General features: G+C 38.1%; 1 protein-coding gene across 4 annotated transcripts in view; it reads right to left on the bottom strand.

Moving 5' to 3' along the window:
- Positions 1-12,532, bottom strand: part of ttll4 (tubulin tyrosine ligase-like family, member 4) — a 29,702-nt gene that overhangs the window by 12,520 nt on the left and 4,650 nt on the right. For 3 of the 4 annotated variants that reach the window (XM_055015620.1, XM_055015621.1, XM_055015619.1), the window contains exons 4-10: positions 11,667-11,805; positions 11,088-11,164; positions 10,941-11,004; positions 7,338-7,456; positions 3,815-3,925; positions 861-937; positions 578-772 (exon numbers count right to left, since the gene is read on the bottom strand). In XM_055015620.1, coding sequence (XP_054871595.1) covers positions 578-772; positions 861-937; positions 3,815-3,925; positions 7,338-7,456; positions 10,941-11,004; positions 11,088-11,164; positions 11,667-11,805 — 782 coding nt within the window. Of the gene's footprint in view, positions 1-577; positions 773-860; positions 938-3,814; positions 3,926-7,337; positions 7,457-8,945; positions 10,636-10,940; positions 11,005-11,087; positions 11,165-11,666; positions 11,806-12,532 lie in introns of those variants that run through there. The other variant, XM_055015622.1, reaches the window with a different exon arrangement.

Consider the following 12,532-nt stretch of genomic DNA (forward strand, 5'->3'; position numbering starts at 1 on the left):
TTTTGCTAAAATATTTAGTGATTTTGGACAAAACTAAACGGAGAAAATTGCCATAACTCTAGACCTGTAAAACTAAAACCACGAAATCCAGGACACTGATAATTTTTGAAGAACTTCTAAGTCATTTTTAAGATTTTGTGTCAGCTTTGACCATTTTTGAGTCATTTTGGACAGTTTTTGAATTATTCAGGACAGGTTCTGAGTCATTTTAAACAAATTTTAACTCATTTTCAACAGTTTTTCAATTTTTCTGGACATGTTTTGAATCTTTTTGAACTAATTTTATGTCATTTTGAGCAAACACTTCCATAATTCTACACTTACAGTCCTGAAGTCACAAAAATAAACAGAGAAAACTAACCTAAAAGCCACAAAATCCATGACACTTGGATAATTTTGAGTCGCTTTGGTTTGCCATCTAAGATAAGTTCACTATTTTTTTGTCTTCACAGCTTTGTTCCAATAAACTGACATAAATCTGTGTTTTTCTCAGATAATGGGCATTGTTGTTATTAAAAAGCTTAGAAAATGCAGAGATTTGTGCTCTTTACAGGCAGCACAGACTGATTTTCTTTACCGGCTTGATGATCCACTTCTGCTTGGAGCCGCTGTCCTCCCAGGCCTTCCTGAGCAGCTTGATGTCCTGAGGGAGGATGAAGGTCTTGGGGAAGAAGCTGAACTCCTGTTTGCCGAAGCGAACCTGCATCTTGGACAGATTCCTCCAGAGACGGTCCTTCCTGCCGATCTGGAAGGTTCCTGGGAAGTGGTTCAGCTACGGCAGAAGAAGATTTTTTTTTAAAAAAGGCTGCATTAGATGGAACTCTGGGTTCCAGACGAGACGTTTGACAACAGATCCTCACCTTCTGATGTTCTCCCAGAGTCTTGAAGCCCGGAGACTTCATGTGGTGACCCCAGCAGCCCAACCAGTCGTGGCTTTCTGCACCAACAAACACACTTTTATCATCCAGGATCAGCTCAGGTTCTTTATTTACACTGATATTATTCTGAGACCAGATAAGAACGGCTGCAAAGACACGCAAAATTAACACAAAGACACACAAAGACTAAAACACACATTCAAACGGACCAAAAGAGATGAAAAATGAACACAAAGACACAACAACAACAAACAGACACAAAGCTACTCAAAGCAAACAGCAAAAGCCAGAAAACTGGGACAAAGACACACAAACTGTTACAAAGAGACACAAAAAGAGCAGAATGAGGCACAACCAATAAGAAAAGAGCAGCAAAACGACAGCAAAGACCCACAGAACAACCAGAAAGAGATTAAAAATGATGAGAAAATACACAAAATGAACGCAAACGCACTCAAAACAAATACAAGCAAACTCAAACCAATACCAAAACAGAAGCAAAACACTCGCAAAAAACACACAAAAACACCAGGAAGGGACTGAAAAGGACTGAAAGAGACGCAAACTCATGCAAAACCAATGAAAAACAGAGAAACAACAACAATACAGACACAAAATTACGCAAAACAAATAGAAAGAACCACAAAGTAGTGGAAAAAGACATGAATCAATAAAAACAGAGACGCAAAATGGCAGCAGAGACACACAAAATGATCAGGAAGAGACTAAAAATGATCAAAAGACACACAAAATGAACACAAACACAACATTACTCAAAACAAACACCAAGAGACACAAAAAGGCCAGACAGAAATTAAAAATAAGACACAAAATGAACACAAACACAAGTAAAACCAGCAAAAACAGAAACACAACAACAACAAAAAGCACTAAAAACAAATACCAAGACACACAAAATGACCAGGAAGAGATTAAAAATGACTAAAAGACACAAAATTAACACAAACGGTCCTCAATTTTAGTTGGAATCCCGTTTCTACAGCACAATGTAACTCGATTCTCGCCGTAAGTCAGAACTCACATACTGTGAGTGTTGTGTCTTCCTCGTATTGCGCCACATGACGACGTATTCATCCGCTCCACTCACCAACTAGTTCCACGGCAAATTTGTTTTAACGTTGCAAACGCCGTACGTTGGAATGATGGAACTAGACTTTCTTAATTAATCTATGGGAGATGGTGACAGAACAGCAAAACGCCGTAAGTCGAGGACGTCGTAAACCGAAGACCTGCTGTATATGAAATTACTTAAAACAAACACCAAGAGCCACAGAAAAAAAACTAGAACTAGTCAGTGATCTGAATATTCGGATTTCAAAATTAATATCCGGATTCCACCATCGGGACCGAATATTCGTGTCCAGCCCTAGTATAAATATATGTAACAGCTTTTATATAATAAAACGTGAATATGCAGGGCTGTTATTTTATCTGATTCCATTTTGTTGTTTTTACAGTAAAGACCAGGGGGGTCAAACTCATTCTAGTTCAGGTTCCACATTCAGCCCAGTTTGATCTGAAGTGACCAGTAAAATCACAGCAAAATAACCTATGAATAACCACAACTCCTAATGGTTCCTTTGTTTTAGTGCAAAAAAGTACATTCTGAAAATGTTCACATTTAAGGAATTATCTTTTTACTAAACATCATGAACAACCTGAAATTTATGAAGAAAAATAAGTTCAATTTCATCAACATTCAGCGTCAGTTTATCATTTCCACATTACAACTTCCAGATCACAGAGTGTCGACAAAGGAACACAATATTTAGTCACCTGGAACTGAACCAGAGAGGATTTACTGGAGGATTAAAACAACTTGTCATGGTCTAGAAATTATTTTAAATTTACAGTTTTACAAACTTACAATCTGCAGTTAATGTTTTCTCTGGAATTTTTACCCTTTACTAAGTCACCCCGCGGGCCGAAATGGACCATCTGGCCGGCCGGTTTTGGCCCGCGGACCATAAGTTTCACACCCCTGCTAAAAATAATCGCAGTAGATGAGCTGAGGTGATGACATCATTAACCCTGGTGTTGTCCTGCGGGTCAATATTAACCCGTTTTAAAGTTTGAAAACGTGGAGAAAAAAAACATTTTCACAGTGAAACTTCTGATTTCCACATTTTCTACATTTTTGGGAAATCTTTGAGCATTTTTAGTGGAAAAAAAGAAATGTTAAAAATGCTTCTTAAGAATATTCACAAAAAATTCAACCAAAATCCAGCAAAATTCGCTGGATTTTGGTTGATTTTTATGTGAATGTTCTGAAAGAAAATAGAAGTTTTACTGATATATATGGAATCACTTTAGATATTTTTAGGATTTTTTTGGAAGATTTTTAGTCATTTTTTGAAAATATTTACAAGAATTTTCTTGCCAAATTTGGGGATTTTTAAAAAAAAAAAAAAAAAAAAAAAAACCTTTTAAGGGAAAGTTTTAAGGAATTATTGGAATTTTCTTCCTGGAGGTTTTGCAAATTTTCAGAAATTTGGGGAATTTTTTTTGCTGATTTTTGGGGATTTTTTTCAGACAATGAAACAATATTTTTTTGGTAAATGAGGACAACAGGAGGGTTAAATACGCCGGTGATCCAGCTGCAGGTTAACGATGCGTTCTTGCAGGAGTCTCTACTTGTATGTTTGGTATTTAGAAACGGCCAGCGAGGGCTGAGTATTGTTGTGTACCAGGAAAAACAGGCCGACGTTACGACAACAGTTCAGCTGATTAGTTCCACGTAGACGGACCTTCCAGTCGCCTCACACTTTCAGAAACACTGGATGAACAGATCCACAGAAGGACAAACGTACGTCTATCGTCACAGAACTCCAGTAGTAATAAACAGTCCAACATGTAGTCATGTTCCAGATGTGTTGTGTAACTAAAACCTGATTGTGTGTCTGTGTGTAACTCACTCTTGGTGGTTTTGAAGTGCGACCTGCCGACGGTGTGTTTGACGACGTTCGGAGTGACGCTGCTCATTTTCCACTTCAGCTGCCGGCGTTGTTCTGCAGGAAGGAGCTCCACTGGAACACACAAACACAACGTTAACACACACTGGAACACACAAACACAACGTTAACACACACTGGAACACACAAACACAACGTTAACACACACTGGAACACACAAACACAACATTAACACACACTGGAACACACAAACACAACGTTAACACACACTGGAACACACAAACACAACGTTAACACACACTGGAACACACAAACACAACATTAACACACACTGGAACACACAAACACAACGTTAACACACACTGGAACACACAAACACAACGTTAACACACACTGGAACACACAAACACAACATTAACACACACTGGAACACACAAACACAACGTTAACACACACTGGAACACACAAACACAACGTTAACACACACTGGAACACACAAACACAACGTTAACACACACTGGAACACACAAACACAACGTTAACACACACTGGAACACACAAACACAACATTAACACACACTGGAACACACAAACACAACGTTAACACACACTGGAACACACAAACACAACGTTAACACACACTGGAACACACAAACACAACGTTAACACACACTGGAACACACAAACACAACGTTAACACACACTGGAACACACAAACACAACATTAACACACACTGGAACACACAAACACAACGTTAACACACACTGGAACACACAAACACAACGTTAACACACACTGGAACACACAAACACAACGTTAACACACACTGGAACACACAAACACAACGTTAACACACACTGGAACACACAAACACAACGTTAACACACACTGGAACACACAAACACAACATTAACACACACTGGAACACACAAACACAACGTTAACACACACTGGAACACACAAACACAACGTTAACACACACTGGAACACACAAACACAACGTTAACACACACTGGAACACACAAACACAACGTTAACACACACTGGAACACACAAACACAACATTACCACACAGTGGAACACACAAACACAACATTAACACACACGGGAACACACAAACACAACATTAACACACACTGGAACACACAAACACAACATTAACACACACTGGAACACACAAACACAATGTTAACACACACTGGAACACACAAACACAACGTTAACACACACTGGAACACACAAACACAACGTTAACACACTGGAACACACAAACACAACACTAACACACACTGGAACACACAAACACAACGTTAACACACACTGGAACACACAAACACAACGTTAACACACACTGGAACACACAAACACAACATTAACACACACTGGAACACACAAACACAACGTTAACACACACTGGAACACACAAACACAACATTAACACACACGGGAACACACAAACACAACGTTAACACACACGGGAACACACAAACACAACACTAACACACACTGGAACACACAAACACAACATTAACACACACTGGAACACACAAACACAACGTTAACACACACTGGAACACACAAACACAACATTAACACACACTGGAACACACAAACACAACGTTAACACACACTGGAACACACAAACACAACGTTAACACACACTGGAACACACAAACACAACGTTAACACACACTGGAACACACAAACACAACGTTAACACACACTGGAACACACAAACACAACGTTAACACACTGGAACACACAAACACAACACTAACACACACTGGAACACACAAACACAACGTTAACACACACTGGAACACACAAACACAACATTAACACACACTGGAACACACAAACACAACGTTAACACACACGGGAACACACAAACACAACACTAACACACACTGGAACACACAAACACAACATTAACACACACTGGAACACACAAACACAACATTAACACACACTGGAACACACAAACACAACACTAACACACACTGGAACACACAAACACAACGTTAACACACACGGGAACACACAAACACAACACTAACACACACTGGAACACACAAACACAACATTAACACACACTGGAACACACAAACACAACGTTAACACACACGGGAACACACAAACACAACACTAACACACACTGGAACACACAAACACAACATTAACACACACTGGAACACACAAACACAACATTAACACACACTGGAACACACAAACACAACACTAACACACACTGGAACACACAAACACAACGTTAACACACACTGGAACACACAAACACAACATTAACACACACGGGAACACACAAACACAACATTAACACACACTGGAACACAAAAACACAACATTAACACACATTGGATTATAAAAACCCAACATTAACACACACTGGAACACAAAAACCCAACATTAACACACACTGGAACACAAAAACACAACATTAACACACACTGGAACACACAAACACAACATTAACACACACTGGAACACACAAACCCAACATTAACACACACTGGAACACAAAAACACAACATTAACACACACTGGAACACACAAACACAACATTAACACACACTGGAACACACAAACACAACATTAACACACACTGGAACACACAAACACAACATTAACACACACTGGAACACACAAACACAACATTAACAGACTTTATGGTGATAAAATTATGGGTTCAATGAAGTGAGTCTTTAATTATTCTGGATAGTTTTGGTTTAACTGTAGAAAAAATGTGAAAACTACAAAAACATTCAGCAACAACACAGAGTGACGCATCTTCTGCTCATAAATTATCTTTGGTAAAACAGAACCACAAACCAGCAAAATGACATTTTAAACTATCTTTAGTTGGATTTATTCTAATCTCTGCTCATTTTGCGTTTCGTTTTACTCATCTTTGTAGTTTCTTGCATCTCGCTATGGTTATTTTGTGTCACTTTCTGCTAATTTTGTGCCATTTTCTGGTCATTTTTCATTACATTCTGCTCATTTTGCATTTCACTTCATACATATGAAACTTTTTTGCACCTCAGGTCATCAGCTGGGGCTTTTCTGTGTAATTTTTTGTTAACTTTGCATAACTTTCTCTTTAAGTTGCATCATTTCCTGTTAATTTTATGTCACTGTTTATTTTTCTTCACTTTTTGTTAATTTTGCAACACTTCCTGTTTAATTTGCATCACTTTCTGTTAATTTTATGTCACTATTTGTTAATTTCACATCACATTGTTTATTTTATGCCACTTTTTGTTCATTTTACGCCATTTACTGTTCATCTCACATCTCTTTCTGTTCATTTTATACGTCTTTTTAGGTTTCTTTGCATCGTATGTCATCAGTTAAAGTTAAATCTAACTTGAAAATCGTGCATCAGTGTTCAGTTTACCATCACAGAGGAGGAAAGAAAGCAGAAATATTCACATTTAAGAAGCTGTAATCAGAGGTTAGACTGAATTATTATAGAATAATGAGTTGGATCAGTGTTTATGTTCTGACCTTTCTCCTTGGCTGTGCTGAAGTAGAGCGTTGGAGGGATCAGAGGGAACAAACTGGGAACCAGCGCCGGTTGTTCTTCTCGATCATCTTCAGCCTCCAGTAGCATCGGCTCCTCGACGCTGGAACGAAAATAACAAAGATCAGATGAAAACCTGGTCTTTAAAACTAAATCTAACAGCAGCTCCACCTCCTGAGTCTCTGGCTCCACTCTGGACGCCCAGCGCTGCTTCGCTTCAGCTTCGCTTCAGCTTCGCTTCGGCACGATTAAAGCGAACAAATTGGAATCTGACAACAGCATTAAAAGTAATGCGGCGGCGACACTTTAACTAACGGAAGCGTCCGGAAGCTGCTTCAGTTTCCAGTTCAGCCGGTAACACAACGCTGTGGAGGAAAGAGGAGATCTGACCTGATCCTAATCCTCATTTAACGTCAGGTTTAACATCAGCTTCTGCTCCAATCACCTCAAACCACTGGAGAATTAAATACTGATACTTAAAATGGTTTCTGGGAGATTTTAAACCGTTACATTAAGCCTCCTGTTGTCCTCATTTACGGGCATCAAAAAATATTGTTTCCTTGTCTGAAAAAAAAAACAAAAATTCAGCTAAAAAATCCCCCAAATTTCAGAAAATTTGCAAAACCTTCAGGAAGAAAATTCCAATAATTCCTTAAATGTTTGCCTTAAAGGTTTTATTTTATAAAAAAAAAATAAATAAATAAATAAATTTGGCAAGAAAATTCTTGTAAATATTTTCCAAAAAATGAGAAAAAAATCTTCCCCCAAAAAATCCTAAAAATATCTAAAGTGATTCCATATATATCAGTAAAACTTCTAATATTTTCTTGAAGAACATTCAAAAAAAATCTACCAAAATCCAGCAAAATTGGCTGGATTTTGGTTAAAGATCCAGATTCTGAATCAGTGACATGATGAGACATAAAAGTGAAAATTTCAAGTTTCTATCTTTAATAGTTCCTCAGATGTTGTCGTTCAAACTGACTCAGATTTCATTGAAAGAAAAAAAATATAAATCTCAAAAATATCTTCATAAACATCCATATTTTATGATACAAATCAGGCAAATTAGAGATAAAATTATGTTTCTTGTCCTTAGTGACCTGCAACTTTACACAATTACTCAAAAAGTGTCCAAAATGACACCAAGTTTGTAAATAAAATGAGACAGAATTTGCCTTAAATTACTCAAAACTCGTTCCACAAGGACTCAAAGCTGCCTGAAATTATTTTCATTCTTCAACTCAGCCATAATCAGAGGTTATTTGATCTACTGTCCAATATTACAGATTCTAAATCAATGTCATTATGAGAAATAAGAGAAAAAAATTCTGGTTTTTATCTTTAAAAATTCCTCAGATGTTGTCTTTCAAACAGACTCAAATTTAAACCTGCTAAAGTTGGTCGACGGGCAGTTTTTAACAACTATCTTCAATCTGAAACGTCACAAACACCATTTTAAATGTTTATAGTTTGATTAAAATGAAATGAGAGACGGTGGCTGATTATTTAAGGTGGAATAACGTCATTAAGACTAAAAAACGGTGGTTAAAAAGCTGAATCTGGCTGGAGATGAACCTTAAAACACTCACATGACCGTCATGTCTGCTGGACTGCTGGATGAATGGAGGATGATGTTTCCAGATGTTCTCCAGCTGCTCACTGCTGCTGTGAGGTGAAGCTGAATGTGAACGAGGCGTGGACGGCCCGTTCTCCGGCCTTTAGTTCTACCGCTGAGGCCATCGCAGCGCCACAACAATGTGGAAGCACAAAGCAGCAGCAGAGTTTTCCACCACAGTCTGCTGCTTTCAGCCGCTTCAACAAAGCAGCCGCACAGAATGGAAACGTAGGAGGACGAGCAGGAAGCCCATCGACGCGACCCAGAGGAGGGATCTTACTCTGCCGGCCTTTAGGAAGGTTTAGGGACCAAAAACTGTCTCTAGAGACGAGTAAATTAACCTCTAATGAACCCTCTCAACTCCAAGCACCAGATTCTGAGTGTTTTCACTGAAAATTTAAAGTCCTGAACCTCGATGGAAGCAGAACAACCATGAAGAAGGTGAGAGATTTAGAAAAACCAAGTGGACGGAGGAACAAATTTCAAGTCATTGTGTTCGAGGTTCAAGCTGCTCTGGACAGATTTGTGTCCAACTTGCCAAACATGACAAAAACCACGTCCAAACTGACTAAAACCTCGTCGAATACGTCTCAAAAATCATCAGAAATAACCCAAACTGACTTGAAACTTCACAAAAATAACCAAAATCAGTGCAAAACGTGCCAAATTACACAAACATGTCCACACTGCTTAGGAAATGTGACCGAAACGACTCAAAACTTGTCCAAAAAGACAAAAAAGTGGACACTCAACATGAAAAAATGACACAAATGTGTCTCAACAGGGCAAATATGTCTCAAAAATCACCTAACATGATTCAAACCTTCCCTTGAATGACTTGAAACTGGCCTAAATGAGGAAAATTTGACTCTAAAATTGCCCCCAAATGACTCAAAACTTGGCTAAAATAGACAAAATTTGTCAAACAACACAAAAAAAAAATGACACAAATGTGTCCAAGTAGCCCAAAAACTTGTCAAACACGTCTGAAAAAACACCCAAAATGGCAAAAAAATTTACCCAAAGTGACTCAAAACTTCACTAAAATAACCAGATTTGTCCAAAACTTGCCAAATTACGAAATGTGTCCAAACTGCTACAGAAACTTCACCAAAATGACAAAAACTTGCCGAAAATACACAAAATTTGTCCAACATGACAAGAGATAATGACACAAAAGCGTCGCAACTGCCTAAAAATTTGTTGAACAGGTTTTAAAAATTGCCCAAAATGACCCGAAACTTGGCCAAAATAACCAGAATTTTCCTAAAACAACACAAAAAATGCCAAAAGTGACAACATTTTTTCTAAATGACGTATAAACTTGACTAAAATGACACAAACCAGTCCGGAATGACCTGAAATCTACCAAAATAAATGTGTCCAAATAGCCTAAAATTTGGCAAACACGTCTCAAAAACCACCCAATGTAACAAAATATTGCCCAAAGTGAACTGTGGTATAAACCAATATTTGTTCAGAATTCGCCAAATTACAAAAATGTGCCCAAAACCTTTCCGAATATGTCTCAAAAATCACCCATATTAACAAAAAAATTGCCCAAAATGACTGAAAATTGGCATAAATAACTAAAATTTGTCCAAAACGACAGAAAACTCGCCAAAAATGACAAAAACGCGTCCAAACTCTCTAAAAAAAAAAAAAAAAAAAAAAAAAAAAACCAACTTCATTTATGTCAAGTTTTTAGTCAGTCTGGACACATTTTCATAATTTTTGACAGGTTTTGTGTCGTTTTATCCAAACTTTAGTTATTTGGAGTCATTTTTTATTGCTTTGCTCGGCTCTTGAGATGTTTTCAATGACAGGTATTGAGGAATTTCAACGAAGCTGAGAATTCAAGCATTTTCTTTTTCTGGATTCAAATAGTTTTGTCTCTATTAATCAGATGAAACGAACGTATGGATAGACAGAAAAGTAAATAAATACAGTGTCTGGTTGGTCGTCTCACCTCGACAGCTGAGCGACTGAAGCCGTGGATGAGGAGCCGATGATGGACGAACAGCTGGAATCATCTGGAACAAACCAATCAACAGAATCAATACAGTGAAGTGATGGACGGCAGCTCAGAGTCTGATCTGGTGTTTGAAGGTTCTACCGTCGTCGCTGCAGGCGTTCTCCAGCTCATCAGGAAGTTCCTCCTCCACTGAGTCCACCTGCATCACCGAGTCCAGACTGAAAGGAACCAGAATTCCATCAGTCCAGCAGAACATTAAGAAGCTGAAGCCACTTCATGTTCAGTTTAATGTGGGACATTTTTTTGTTCGATTTTTGCATTTTTCAAGGTGGTTTTGTCTCATTTGGAACATTTTTTGTCTGATTTTTGTTTATTTTGCATCTTCTCAAGGTTGTTTGTCTGATTTGGAAAACTTTTAGTCATTTTGTGTCACTTCTTGGTCATTTTTGCATCTTTTCAAGGTTGTTTTTGTCTCATTTGGGACAATTTTGTCTAATTTTGGTCTTTTTCTGTCAATTTTTGGTCATTTTTGCATCTTTTCAAGTTTGTTTTCGTTTCATTTGGAACATTTTTTGTCTGATTTTTGTTTATTTTGCATCTTCTCAAGGTTGTTTGTCTGATTTGGAAAACTTTTAGTCATTTTGTGTCACTTCTTGGTCATTTTTGCGTCACTTTCTTGTTATTTTCTCTGTTTCTGGTTGTTGTAGTGTGTTTTCTCACCCAGCAGAAGGCTGATTGTGTGTCTGCAGACCCTCCTCTGGGGTCGGGGATGGAGGCTGGTCCTGCCTGGTCAGATGGATGGCAGAGATCTGGGAGGTGACGGAGCCCAGAGGTTCTCCTGCACAGCTGGAGGTCACATCTGGAGGCAGCAGGATAGAACCAGGCAGATTTTACATGTTGGAGGTTTGATGCAACCTGTTAACCAGTTTTAGCTCACTGCAATATTTACAACTGATTTCATCAAACTCTCTCTAAATCTGTGACAAACACACTGTATTTCATTTCACCTCACCTGCAGAGTTTTCTACCAAATTATCACTGGTCAGAAAATTCAGGAGGAAGGTTCTACATCAGCACTTCCTGGATTAATCCATTATTTCTGAACAGACTACCACGTTTGCACTACTTTGAACATGTCCAACCTCACGCATACAGCTAACCCAAGACAAAAAATGACTAAAAACAGAAGGAATGGTGACAAAGAGACGCAAAACAATAAAGATGTGACACAAACCTGTCGAATACAAACAAAACAACCACAAAAAGATGCAAAATGGGCACAAACAGACGAAAAATGGGACCAAAAGCAACAATCACAGAGACAAAATAGCAACAAAGAGATGCAAATGACAAAAGGTTTCAAATGAAAGAAAAAATGCAACAACTCCCAGTAAACATTCAGTAAAACTTGACGTTTTTGCCGTTTGGCCTCTTTATGGTCTTTCTTGTCCCATTTGAGACATTTTGTGTCTGATTTTAGTCCTTTAGAATCTCCTTGTTGTCATTTTTTCCCTCTCTACAATGATTTTTTTGTTCCATTTGGGTCACTTTGTGTCTCTTTGTGGTCGTTTTCATCTCTTCATGGT

The sequence above is a fragment of the Amphiprion ocellaris genome, chromosome 11 (genome assembly GCF_022539595.1).
Source record: "Amphiprion ocellaris isolate individual 3 ecotype Okinawa chromosome 11, ASM2253959v1, whole genome shotgun sequence".
Taxonomy (NCBI): domain Eukaryota; kingdom Metazoa; phylum Chordata; class Actinopteri; family Pomacentridae; genus Amphiprion; species Amphiprion ocellaris.